A 14,551-nucleotide genomic window follows, 5' to 3' on the forward strand; every position below is an offset into this window, starting at 1 on the left:
GTGATAGCTAAGAGAAGATTTAATTCCTTCCTAGAAGAGAGAGATACAGGAAAACATTTCATTGTTCTGAAAAGTGTGAACTTGTGGGGGAAGCAAATAATTTTCTGATGCATGCCTTACAGAATAAAAAAAAAGAATACTGCTGCTGATTATTAATCACTGCAGGTGAAATCATGTAACTCAAATATTTTTTCTTGAAAAAAGGGGTGTAAAATGTTCTTTGCAGTTTTGTAGCACTGAGTGAACATTAGAAAGTCCCATCCTAAAACTTGCTTGACGACCTTTGGCATAAAATGTCACTGTCTTTATTTTACCTTGTGCTGTGGGCACTTGCATAAATATTTTATCTTGACATGCACAGTTTTAATTTTAGCTTAGTGTTAGCGTTCTTTTACTGCTTTACCTAAGTTTGCTATGCTGGTCTTCAGCAGCCTAACTCTATTGAAACTAAGTTTTAAGTTTGGAAATAAATATTATTCATCTTTATTAATCATTTGGTACATTTTAAAAATAATCTCTAACTTGAAAATATTTCTTGAATTACTGATTTTTCCTAGTGGAGGAAGAAATTCCTAGGTGTAATTTAAAAAGAAGCCTATAGCAATGTAGAACGCCAAATTGCAGTGAACATCTTTCAAGCTGTTCCCTCTGAGTTTTTATTTTGTAAGCTTTCTTTCAAATCTCTTGTGAGGTTTTCAATTTCTGCATTAGCTTGAGAGTAGCACAGTGACATGCTGCTGGAACAACTCTCATTTTCAGAAAACTGTCCAGTTCCAAGGAGGTGACCTTTGAATCGTTGTTAGCTGTCTAACAGTGGACTCTTTTGAATACAATGCTTGGAAATAATGTAGTAGATGAGGTAGTGACAGAAATACTACTTCTAACCATTTATGGTAAGGCAATAATCAAATGTTTCATAATCAAATTGTCCTACAATACCAGTTAAAATTTTGTTTTCCCTAAATATAATGAAGGAGCAGATTGTAAAAGCAGTATAGTCACTAGGTCTTGCATGAGATTGGAAAGTAAAGAACAATTTTTATCAGCTTCAAGTTGAACATCCAGTTCTGACAATGAGGATAAATGTTGCATAATTGCTGTTTTGTTCTAAGTTTGTTGATCTATCAAGGTCCAGGTGTCTTATATTTGCTGACATATCACTTGGAATAATAAATCTATAATTATCTCTAGCTACTTTGTTGAGAAAATTCATGCTGTATTGTCAGTATTGTAGCAGAAGTGGCCCAAGGTGTTTGTTAGGATGCCTTGTCAGGAAGTCATGCTATTTCTTTTGAAACAGAAAGGGTAAACAAGAAACTATCATTGTTCTTTTGACTTCTTGACAAGAAGCTATAGTTGCTCTTGAGTCTGCTTGTAATATTTATCACTGCTTTGATATCATCAAAGCTTCTGAGAAAGAGAACAGATTTCTAAGTGCTATTCAGCTTCACTTTTTTCACTTCATCATCTATAGCATACTTTCATAGGTAAATGAAAATGGTAATAGGCAGCTTAAAGTAATCTTTATGGTCAGCAGGCTATTTACATTGCAATTTGCATGAATTCTTTTAACCTGGCTGACAAGTGACGTTTGCATGATTTAAATAAAAGTTATGGCAACTTCAAGTACTTTGAGGTAATTCCTCTAAATGAAAGAATTTCATAGTATCATAGAACACTTTGGGTGGGAAGGGACCTTAAAGATCATCTAGTGCCAACACCCCCACTATGAGCAGGGATGCCACCTACTAGATCTTGGACATACAGTCACAATAGTGATCTTTCTGGTATAGTGGGAAAGTTCCTTTCTTAATTTCACTTACTCTTCCCACCCGTATGCAAATAAACTCTTCTCTCTCTATTTTGTATATTTTAACAGAGAGTGATACAATAAAACATATTATTGGTGAAACTGATTCATTACTTTGAGGTTGAATCATCATTTCCTAAGTAAGATAAAAATTAGTTTAATTATTCTTTACCATTTAGAAACTCTGAACTTTGACTATTTCTTAAAGGCTGAAATTATCTGTACTAAGTGGCTGTCTCATTTAAAGTGCTTATGGGCAAATTCAAGCAAAACACTTAGCAGCTTTGAAGAACATAATTTCAGGAAAATGCACTTCATTGTCGCCATTAAAAAAGAAAAAAAAAGGCAACCTTTTTGGTAAGTTCTAACTTTCTTGCGCATTGAATTGATGACCTGAAATTTGGCAAGGGGGTATCTAACCAGATTTCGTTTGTAAAATTCCCATTTGCATAGGCTTACTCACTTGTTTAAGAGGATTTAGCTTACAGAAACTGAAATCCCCAAGAGCTTGGTCCGAGTTGTAGTCTTATCAGAGTTCCTAGCAATGCTTCTCTCTCTTCTTATTTTTTTGCAGGGGTAGGGGATGTGAGAGCACTCCATTTCTAACTTGGAAAAAGTCCATTCAACAACAAACTTTAGATGAAATTTATGTGCAACTCTGTGCTGGATAACCTTGGCTGACTGCCATATGTCCACCAAGCTGCTCCCACTCCCCTCCTCAGCAGGACAGGGGAAGAAAATAACATGAAAAAGCTCATGCGTTGAGATGAGAATGGGAGATAACAGTTACTGTCACAGGCAAACAGACTCAACTAAGGGAAGATTTATTTTATTTCTTGCTAAATAAAAATGAAGTAGGATAGTGCAAAATGAAGACAAAACTAAAAACATCCCTCCACCTCCTCTTTGTCCCAGGCTTACCTTCACTCCTTCATTCCAAGCTCTTCTAACTTTTCCTTTACCCAAGTGGTACAGGTGGATAGGGAACAGGGAGTGTGGTCAAATCATAACACTTGGTCTCTACCACTCCTTCCTCCTTATGCTCTTCCCCTACTCCAGCGTTGTGTCCTTTCCACTGTCTGCTGTTCTTTTAGACCTGCTCTAACATGTGGCCTTTCCATGGGGCGTGGTCCTTTGGGAATGGACTTCTCCAGTGTGAGTCTCCTATGGGCCGCAGGTCCTTCCAGAAAACCTGCTCCTGAATGGGCTCCTCTTCGTGGAGTCACAGGACCTGCCAGAAGCCTGCTCCTGCATGGGCTCTCCACACGCAGATTTTTTCAGGGTATATCCACTTGCTGAAGTGTGGGGTCCTCCAGAGGCTGCAAGTGGTAATGCAAGTGGTAATCTGGTCCAGCATAGACCTCCAGGTGCTGCAGGGGGACAGCCTGCTTCCCTGTGGTCCTCACCACAGGCTGCAGGGGAATCTCTGTTCTGATGCATGGACTTCTCCTTCTCTTCCTTCTCTGACCTTCATGTCTGCAGGGCTGTTTCTCTCATAATTTTATTGATCTTTCTTTTAAATGTGTTATCACAAAGGCACCACCAGCATTTCTGGTGGGTTCAAATTTGGCCAGCAGCAGGTCTTTCTTGGAGTTGGCTCTGATATGGGAACAGCCTCTTCTCACAGAGATCACCCCTGCAGACCCGTGGCTACCAAAATCTTGCTACCCAAACCCAATGCAAAAGCACTATATGACTTTTATGGGAGCAAATCCTGCTTTGTGTCTATACAGTTGATCTGGGAATTGTCTTGTGTGTGTGTGTGTGTGTGTTGCAGAGGATGGTATTTGTTCAGGGTTTTGGGGGTTGGGATTTTTTCTTTGTGATTTTGGTTTTGGTGTTAGTCTGTCCTCGCTTCCTTTTGGAAAGATATGATTGCCTTGTGTCAGAAGGGAATAACTGATCTAACTAGAAAGAAGCAGGATGAAGGATCATGGGACCAAAACCCTAGGCAAGAAAACTAGTTACATAAATAAATCTAAAACCTTCTGAAGCCAAAGTTCTGAAACTGCAATGGAATGGAAGAGTTTTATCACTTAGGTAAGTGAGATACATGAATTAAACCCTGTATAAAGAATATGTGATGAATACAAAATTTTGGCATGGATAGTAACAGTAATACCTCATACCATAATATTATTTGTCATAACATAGTGTAATAGAGGCTAGAGTGATTTATATAAGCCATGGACAGGAGGATTTTGCTGGTATAGAGCCCCAATATTTGGATATTTTACAGTAGTGTGCTTACTCTCTGAGAAAATGTCTGTAGAGAATAGACATATGCAGATAAATTGAAGGTTGATATTGAGCAACAAATATCACTATAATAATTTTCAGTCTCTTGCCACATAATTCATGTTGTCAAATTCTAGTTGAGAAGGTGTTCAGGGTGTTCCATCATTTCCCATAAATACTCTTTCTTTCAGTGCTGTTTAGGTATTTATTTTTGTCATTCACTTTATTACTCCTGTATGAGTGGATAAACACACAATTTTAGCATGTTTTGTTTGATTTTTTTTTTTAATAGGAATTTCTAACTATTTCTCTACAGACTTCCTTTTACTCTGTTCTGTGACCTTCTGCAAAGGCAAACACAAGATGAAACTAACAGTCTTACACATTGACTCAGCAAAACTGAAAAAGTTTTAATGACAATAAAGTTGTTACCATATGAAAACGTTGGTGCTGTTCTATAGTCAAATGTATATTCAGAATATGATGCAAAGAACATTATGGAATCATTAAAGGCGTCGGAGGATAGAATTTATTGATTGTCATTAAAGAAGAGTTGCAGAGCTGGTGCAGGTTGAAAACATGTGCCTTGATATTGTAAGACATCAACAGATTTGAAAGGTTCTACAGATAATGTACTAGCTACAAATAGATTCACAGTTGTCACGGAAGAACTCGGTGTGTGTCAAGTGATACATTCTTGATGATAGCTTCAACAATCTTGGGTTTGGGCTTCTATCTGCATGTATTTACCATTAAAGAAGAAAAAGAAAGCACTATGCATAACAAAAGTGTCAAAATTCTCTATACAACTCTGACTCCCATAGTGCCAGAAAAAAATCCCTTGAATTAGTTCATTTCTATTTATATGATCTTCAAAAGCATACTGGCAGATGGAGATGAAACTATTTAATCTATTGAAACATTCTATTTTCCTGAAGATTGTCTAAAGATGAGTGAAAGTTAAATCATCAATTACACAAATGGGGTTCCTGTTACTGCTCACATTATTAAAATAGTGTATTGCATGTTTTTATCATAATGTAAAATATATTGTAAACATCAAAGGAACACATGCTCTGCAGCTTCAATTTCTTTATGATGATTAACAACATGCTTATACTTTTCTCATTGAAATCAAATGATTTAATGTATTGAAGAAAAACATTCTCATTTTAAAATGAGAAAAGCCTCATCCACTTAAATAAAGAGTATTCAGGCACAGTAATTATAGAATTTATGTAACTGCTGTTAAATGGATTTTAGGCTTAATACTACCTTGAAGATTATTACAGACATTTCTGCATGTGGTGACTACACATTCACATTGTTATTTCCTTTTGACAGGTCAAGCAGTAACTGCTGGTCTAAGGGGTATTCTGTGTATTTGCATTGAAACTGTTCATGTAAAGGATGCAAATTTAGATATGATTCCTTGGTATTTTTTTTCCATTTATTCTTTCTTGCTAGTGTCTAGTATCTCTAGTTCCGTAAAGAAAGCTAACAAGGTAGTTGTCTGCTATTAAAATTACATTAAGGGAGAGCTGCTAAAATTCATATTTTCTCTCTTTAACAAAAATACTTGAATTTTCAAGGTTTAACTATGTTATATAGGACTCCAGAATGTCAAATTATATTTTAACCTTTAAAAAAAAATAGTTACATGAAAATTTCTTCAAATTATTCAGTGATTCACCTTTAGTCAGCTTAAGTCAGGTACATTAAGCAAAAGCCATCTCGAATTAGTTAACTACACCCAAATGCAGTTCCTCCAGGCTGAAGCAGCTGTGTTAATAAAAGCAAATGTAACATACCTCCTTCCAACCTCTTCTCTAGATTATTGGTAGAGGAAAATTAGCTAAAGAGGAAAGGTGTAGATTAAAAGCTGTAGTGGTTGGGAAGCAAAGAATAGGCAAACAGGAATGTAAAGATGTATGTACACACTGCATTTTCAGAAGAACATAATGGGAGCATAAAACGTCTCTCCTGACATGCATCGTCACATCAAAATTATACTGAGACAAAGCAAGTATTACTGCAATAAGGCTGAAGGAGGAAAGCCATACTGATAAGGTTTGGGGCAATAAAATTATGCAGGGAACAGAAATCTCTTGAGGCAACTTTAAGTGAAATTTCATCAAGTGATAAAATACCAGCTGTTTTTGCAAGCAAATCTGGAATTAATAAAATAGTGGGATTTAACAATATTTTGACGGAAATTTGGGAAATACCGCAGTGTTTGTGAACTTTTATATGAATGAGAAGTCCCATGGTGCTTTTAAATTGTTTGTGTGGATAGAGATCTACATACCAGTTTATTTTCTAAACGTAAATTAAGAGAGTAACTTATTTTCTTGGAGGTGCAGTTATTACGTAAAGCCCCAGAGGGCTCATTCATTAGCTGGGCCAGTTTATTGCTGGTTGAGTAGTAAATAACTCAACTTGAAGATACAGAACATGGTCCTGAATAGAAAGAGAAGGAACTATGCATACCCATAAAGTCTGTAAGTACCTAAAAATATATAACAGAACATAATTAGGAAATATTTTATGCTGATAGTAGAAAACTTTAGATGAAAAATGCAATAAAAATCATGCTGATATTATTGCTGTCCCTCTGAAAAATCTATTATCATGGAGAATGATGTAACTGGTTTTTCTTTATACTAGGAATGTTGAGAGCCTGTGCTATACATAAAATATTACTTTTAATGGTGTCTGCTATTGTTTTCCCACGTCATTCTCAGAGGAACCTCATCTGACTTTCCTATAAGTAACCTTAGACCAATTATCCTCCCTCAATTAATTACCTTTTTTTCCTTTGTGAAATGTTCACATTCTGGCTCATCAATTTATATGATCAGGAAATAAGAAGTACCCTGACAATTGGCACAATTCAGCAAGGGTACAGAAGGGTATCACCACCCACATGGTAGGGAAAGAACATCTTTTATAGATTTTTTTTTCTCTCCATGAGGTTCACTATACCCTTGAATGGCTGTTCTGTATAATACATTATAGACTAAACACCTAGTGAATTCATAAAGGGATAAGACTGTATCCATAAATCCTCCTTCTCCTCTCCTTTTGTCCTCTTATGTACCTATTTCTTCTGTAATAGAAAGGTGCTACAAAACACTGTAATGGGTGTCTCGTCTGGAGCAGTGAGGAGCAGCTGGAGGTCATGTGAAGTGCAAGTTTTCATAGTTTTGCTACAAGCATTGTTCCATCGTATTTCTCTTTAAAATCAGGGCAAGATTCATTCCCTATCCTCACACTTCCTAATTGCTAGAAAAATAGCCACACCGTATCTTAGAGGAGATTTTCCTTTCCTGTCTTTTAGGCACACAAGGGGGGGGAAAAAAGAAAAAAAAATAAATATAAAACCTATTGTAGTCAGAATTGAGGCTAAAAAAAAATCACACTAGTTGTTCTGGGAAAAAATAGTAGAAAAAGTGAACATTTTTTTGATATATATTTGGACATTCCAAGACATGGAACCTAGAGATAAAAATCTGATCATTAGAATGAAATAAAGGTATTGATAACCTTTAAAATATAACTGAAAATCATGTGGCACTAGACACTTGGTTCTTTTGGAAAAGAACTTCCATCCTTTGTTTATAGAAATACTCATGCTTTAACAGTAAGGTAAGAAACAAAACTGTCTCATTTATTTGAAGATATATATAAACATTGTAGTATTTAGGAGAAGGTATTATCTGTTAGGTGATTCAGATTTCTGTTTTGTTTACTGATAATAGCAATACCTAAACCCTATTGCAAATAAATGTAACAAATCTCCAGTCTATTCCCATGTAAATTGGTAATGATAGCCTAAGATTGCTGAAATTGATCCATAACTGTTTGTCTGCTATGGATCTTTAAGATCATGTGTCTTGTCTATACATACTATGAAGACATACAGCATAATTTTCCAATTGTTTTCATTATTGATCATCCTGATTAAAACAGAGAAATATATATGTTCTTGATTTATAAATTATTAACTATTTTCCTACTTCCTGCACTTTCAGTGTGTTTTCTCCTTATGATTTAAGTTCTAATTTTCAAGATAGAGGAGATGGTGTAGTGGGTTGACCTTGGCTGGTTGTCAGGTGCCCACCAAGGTGGCTCTCTCATTCCACTCCTCTGCAGAACAGCAGAGATTAAATACAGCAAAAAAACCTTATGAGTCAAGATAAGGGCAGCTTACAGTTACCATCGAGGACAAAACAGACTTGACTTGGGGAAAATAATTTAATTTACTTCTAGACAAAGAGTGGTCTTCCCACAGGATCACAGCCTCCTTCAGGCCTCCAGGGGCTGCAGGTGGATCTTTGCTCTGGTGTGGACCTCCATGGATCCTCCATGGCAGCACGGGCACAGCTGCCTCACCATGATCTCCTCCACAGACCGCAGGGTATTGAGGGTATGAATCCCTGTTGTGGTGTCTGAAGAACATTCTTCCCTTCCTTTTTCACAGACCCTGGTGAGGCAGACCATTTTCTCTCACATATTCTCACTTCTCTCTCCAGCTCCAGTTTGTTGAGCTTTTTTCTCCCTGTTCTTAAATACATTACCACAGAAGTGCTACCATTGTGGCTGACGGGCTCATCCCTGTCCAGCAGTGGGTCTGTCTTGGAGGCAGCTGGCATTGGCTCTGTCAGACATGGAGGAACCTTCCTGAAGCTTCTCACAGAATCCACCCTGTAGCCTCTCCACTATCAAACCCTTGCCACACAAAACCAATCTAGATGATTATGCTACCAATGGTTCCTTGACCTTTGCAAGCAAAAGTTATACACATTGTTCCCTCACTGGGGATATTCAAGAACTGTCTGGATGCAACTATGTGCAGTGTGCTCTGGGATGACCCTGCTTGAGCATAGAGGTTGGACCAGATGACCCACTGTGATCCCTTCCAGCCTTACCCATTCTGTGATTCTGTGGAATATATAATGGCGTATTTTCCTAACTTTTTGAATAAGCAAATCCTGCATTGGGAACACTGGCAATTTCACAACTAAGTTAGATATATATATTCAGTAATGCGTGTATAAATTATACATACCCTAGTGTTTCAAACTGGGATTATATATATTTTTCCACATTATCTTGCAAAATGTCAGTGTGTCAATATATGATGCTGAATGTCTGTAACTTTGACATAACAAATTCAAATATTAAACAGCCAGCTTTATCCTTTTTGAATCACACACTCAAACACTGTTTCTTTTCACATTCTAGTATTTAGTTAATCCAGTATTCTTAGTTTTAAAAAATAATATATAATGAATTCAAATCCAATTTTACTAATGACTAAACAAATTTAGTTGTATTTCATATATCCATTGATATGTTCAGTAAAACAAATAATGAGCATTGTTCTAAAATGTTGCTAAAGTAAACAGTGATTGGTCTTTGCCTGGTGTTCTCTAAAGGACTGTAGATGTTGAATCTCTGTTGAACTGGTAACAAGTCTTCAGTATTGTACTTTTCCACTGTGCACCAGTGATCACTTTTCTTTCAAAGTTGTTTTCCTTGTACGAATCACATTCTGATCTTTTATTTTCACTTGAGTTACAGAAGGGAAAAGATAGACAAGTTACTTCTGCAAGCCATAACTCCAGTGTGATTCTGTCAAAATGCATTTGTGTAGTAAATGACCATTTCTTTTCCCCAAGGCCCCATTTAGTCACCTCCAAAATGGGCCTGTCCTTCACAAAGACAGAGGGTGAGAGAAAAAGAGCATTCCTATCTTGCTATCCCTATGCTGGTGGCTACTGTAGCCTTGGGCTCTCCCTTCAGTACAACACTGGTTAGAAATATGTGAAATCTTTCAGAGCGATATACAAAAATAACATAAGGATAATTTAAAACAAAATGAGATGGTTAATTTATTTTTCTTTATATTATTATTTTATTTTCTCCCTCAATTTGATATGTTTTCTAAACATTTCTTGTTAGAGGATACTTTGGCATTTATTAACTTAATTTAGTGTTGTGCAGCCACAAACTACGAATTTGTACACTGAGTTTCCGAAGTGAGTATCTAAAATCATCAGTGAGTATGACCAGGAGTTAGTCTTTAAAAAATTATAGATCTCTCACATTACCAGAAATCATGCCTATGGTATTGGGATATTTGTTGCTATTATTGCATGTGATATGTTAATTTTATTTTTAAGATTTCTATCCTTTTTATAATTATCATCTCTCATGAAAGAAGTTTGTGATAGTTGGACTCGACAAGGAAAAAAACATTTTGTTCTGAATTTCTATTACTTATGTGCCATATTTTCTCTATTTGTGGATGATGAGTGCATTCCTAGGTTTATTATCTTGAGCACAATATTTTCTTTACAAGTTTCTAATACATAACAGACTGCACCCAAGGGTGCTAAAAGAACAGATGAATCTCCTTCCAAGGCCATTTTCCTATCTTTGCTGGTTTGTCAAGCTTATGAGAAATACATAAAGACTGGAAAAAAGTTTTATGACCTTTAACAAAAGCCTGACCTATGCAAATGCAGGCTGACCTTTATTCAGTTCTTGGGAAAATCATGGATCAAGTCTTCTTGGATGCCCTTTTCTGGCATGTGAAGAAAGTGATTGTGAATGCCTAATTCATTAATTAAATTAGCAAGCTGATTGCTCTGTAATAGGTTACTTGGTCACTGGACAGGGGAACAGCAGTAGATGTTGCCTACCTTAAACTTACCAAAGCTTTTCACTCTGTCCACTCATCCAGAGTTGGATATGTGAATATAATGTCTTGACTTGAATGCAAGAATTTTTTCAGAGATAACTGGATGGAAGACAAAATGAAAACAAAACACCAAAACAAAACCAACCAACCAGAAAACCCCCCAAAATCAAACAAACAACTCCCAACCTCCCAAAAAAAACCCCAAAACTAAACCCAAAAAACCCCAACAGGTTCAATGATAGGATAGAGGGGTAGTAGTAAATAGGTCAGACTGTAATGGAGGTCAGTACATCCAGTTTTGAGAGAGTGATTAACTGCAGTGACTTCAGCAGAGACCTGCTGAGGAGATCAGGGGCTAGAGCACTTGCCCTGTGAGGAGAGCCTGAGGGAGTTGTAGAAGTGGGGTCTAATATTAGCATGTCAGTATCTATTGAGAAGACAGAGTCAGGCTCTGCATTGGTGCATGATGGAAAGCTGGTGGTGCAATGGACAAAGTTAGAACAAGACTAGATATAAGGAAAAACTGTTTTTTACCACACAGACAGTCAATAACAGGTTTACCAGAACATTCTTCATCCTGGGAGGTTTTCTGGACCCAACTGGATAAATCCCTGAGTACCTGGTCTTAGCTCAAAGCTGGATCTGCCTTGAGCAGGAGCCTGGACACCTCCTGAGGTCCCATCTCAGGGAGAGGATCAAGAAATCCAAGGCACAGCTGGAGCTGAGCCTGACTAGGGAATGGAAAATAACAAAGAGAGTTTCTTCAGCTACATAGGAGAACAAAGGAAGATGGAAGAAGTTGTACCTGCAATAATGAGTGAAACAGGGGACCTGGCTACAACAAACAAGGAGGAGGCTGAGGTACTCAAAAATCTTTCTACCTTGTACTTCACTAGCAAGTGCTCTAGCCACACCACTCACCTCACAGAATGGAGACATGGACTGGGAGAGTGAAGTGTCTCCCACCACAGAAGACCACCCAGGTTAAAGACCATCTAAGAAACCTGAAGGCATATAAGTTGACGAGGCCTGATGAGATGCATCTGAATGTCCTGAGGGAACTGACAAATGAAATTAAGCCACTAGCCATTGTCTTTGAAAAGTTATGGCAGACTGTTGAAGTTCCCACTGAGAGGAAATGGAAAACAGAACCCCCATTTTTAAAAACTTAAAAAGGAAGACCTAGGCAACTACAGGCCAGTCAGTCGCATTTCTGTGCCTGGCAGGATCATGAAACAGGTCCTTCTGGAAAGAAGAAAGATAAGGAGGTGATGGGTGACAGCCAGAATGGCTTCAGTACAGGCAAATTGTGCCTGACAAACTCAGTCTCCTACATTTGCACTACAATATTGGTGAATAAAGGAATTGCATGACCTGGCATGACCTACCTGGGCATGTGCAAAGCATTCGGTACTTTCACATAACAACATCCTTATTTCTAAAATTGAGAGACATGGATTTGACAAATATGCTACAAGTGAATAAGGAACTGGCTGGATGGTGACCCTCAAAGAGTTGCAGTCAACAGTACAATATCTGGGTGAAGACCAGTGATGAGTGGTGTCCCTCAGGGGTCCATACTGGGACCAGTGTGATGTGTTTCAGTGACATGGACAGTGGGATTGAGTACACACTCTACAAGTTTTCTCATGACTCCAAGCTGTGTGGTGTGGTCAACACACTGAAGGGAAAGATGACATCCAGATAGACCTGGACAGGCTTGAGAGGTGGGCCTCTGTGAATTTCATGAGATTCAACAACACCAATTGCAAGTTCCTGCATCTGGATCAGGGCAGTCCCAAATATGGCTATAGACTGGGTGAAGAGTGCATTGTGAGCAGACATACAGATAATGATTTGAGGATATTGGTGGATGAAAAATTGATATGACCTTCCCATGTGCTCTTGCAGAGCAGGAACTTAATTGCACATTAGGCTGCATCAAAAGAAGCGTGGCCAGCAGGTCAAGGGAAGTGATTCTCCCCCTCTACTCCACTTTTGGGACACCCCACCTGAAGTACTGCTTCCATCTCTGGGGCTCCTGGCATAAGAAAAACATGAGCTCGATAGAGTGGGTCCAGAGGAGAGCCATGAAGATGATCAAAAGGCTGGAGTACCTCTCTTTGTGGAGATCTTACAGCAGCCTTCTGGCACCTAAAGAGGGCTTACAGGGAAGATGGAGAGGGACTCTTCATCACTGAGTGCAGTGCTAGGATGAGAGCTAATGTGTTTAAACTGAAAGAGGATAGACTTTCATTGAATATAAGTAAGACATTTTTCATTATGAACAGGTGTCCCAGAGAAGTTGTGGATGGCCCATAATTCAAAGTAATCAAAGTTAGATTGGACAGGGCTTTTAGTAACCCCATCTAATGGAAGTGTCTCTGGCTATGGCAGGAGAGTTGGAACTAGAGGATATTTAAGGTCTCTTCAACTCATACCTATAATTATGGCTTGAATTGCCCTGTGAACTTTTGAAAGGCATGAGTGGAAATGCTTTTAGAAGATCCCTCCATGCCTCTAACTACCACTGAAAGTTCAGAACAGGATGCAATTTGAGAGAATATAATAGCTCTAACAGTTGTAGAAATAGGACAGAATCATTCAGATTCCTTGCAGTTAAGACTACTGAGGTAAAATGTTATTTGAGTAGAGCTGGTTTTTGCATGTGTTTACATAATGTGTGTGTGTATAAGTTTGTTATTTATAAGTTATTTATGTCTAGCCTCTTTCTGACTCTGGGCAATTCTTTTCTGTCACTACTCCCTTTCTTTGCCATTGGTTCGTCAATCTGACCTGTACTGATATGTGGACAGGTCTCTATTTCTACTTTTAAGAGCTCATGTACTACTGGTGATATTTTACTTAATGTTATTATTGTCTAAAATTTTACAAAATAAAATTAAATTTCAAGTAGTCTATAAACATAAACAGTTCTGATTTTTCTAAGGCCCTAGTCTTGTAATGGTTTAACACTAGCCAACAACTAAGCACTACACCACCACTCACTCATTCCCCCTGATGGGATTCCTTGCACAAAATTTCCTCCTTAAGAAGCTTGAGTATAGAATCAGACGTGGTGGTGCATTTTGGCAACTGTTCTTATGTAGAAGATTTTAATTTGCTTGAAATTTTCTAGATGCAGCATATACCTGGAAGAAGTTTGTTTTATTCTATAAATAAATTTCTTATTTGTTTCAACAGAAATTGAAAAGGAAAGCTGTGGGGATCCTGGAACACCATTGTATGGTATCAGAGAAGGGGATGGATTTTCTAATCGTGATGTTTTAAGATTTGAGTGTCAGTTTGGATTTGAATTAATTGGAGAGAAATCTATCATTTGCCAAGAAAACAACCAGTGGTCTGCAAACATACCAATCTGTATTTGTATGTACCAAATATTTTCTTCTTATTATTTTTAAGACATAACATTATGATAAGTTTTTACTTATAGGTAATAATTTGTGTGATTGATTTCAGAGTTAGCACAATACAATTAATTCTGCTGGCTGGATTAATTTACTTTTGTTCAGTAATGGGTTTGCTTAATGATTATGCCCAAGACAGGTTCTAGAACTGCTAAAATACTTTTTTCTCTTATAACAACTATTAAAGCATTTGTCTTTATGTGATTTGATACAGTGTTTTATTATTGGCTTTTTTTGGTAGGATTCTGTAGATTTTATATGTATGATACACTTTTTATAGCTAGTCTTATATGTTAATATATTACCTTACGTTAGAAGTTGCTGAATTGAAATCAAGGTTTTAAATTATTTACATTTTTTTCCATG

At 37.3% G+C, this 14,551-nt stretch overlaps 1 protein-coding gene and 1 long non-coding RNA gene across 5 annotated transcripts in view; one reads left to right on the forward strand and one right to left on the reverse strand.

Annotated features, from left to right (window-relative positions):
- Positions 1-14,551, forward strand: part of CSMD3 (CUB and Sushi multiple domains 3) — a 619,378-nt gene that overhangs the window by 340,325 nt on the left and 264,502 nt on the right. For all 4 annotated transcript variants that reach the window (XM_051812144.1, XM_051812141.1, XM_051812142.1 and 1 more), the window contains one exon: positions 13,962-14,144. In XM_051812144.1, coding sequence (XP_051668104.1) covers positions 13,962-14,144 — 183 coding nt within the window. The remainder of the gene's footprint in view (positions 1-13,961; positions 14,145-14,551) is intronic.
- Positions 1-14,551, reverse strand: part of LOC127482125 (uncharacterized) — a 244,313-nt gene that overhangs the window by 129,022 nt on the left and 100,740 nt on the right. The window lies entirely within an intron of this gene.

This window comes from Manacus candei, unplaced genomic scaffold (assembly GCF_025592945.1).
Source record: "Manacus candei isolate 608988 ecotype Guabito, Panama unplaced genomic scaffold, ASM2559294v1 h1tg000085l, whole genome shotgun sequence".
NCBI classification, from domain to species: Eukaryota; Metazoa; Chordata; class Aves; order Passeriformes; family Pipridae; genus Manacus; species Manacus candei.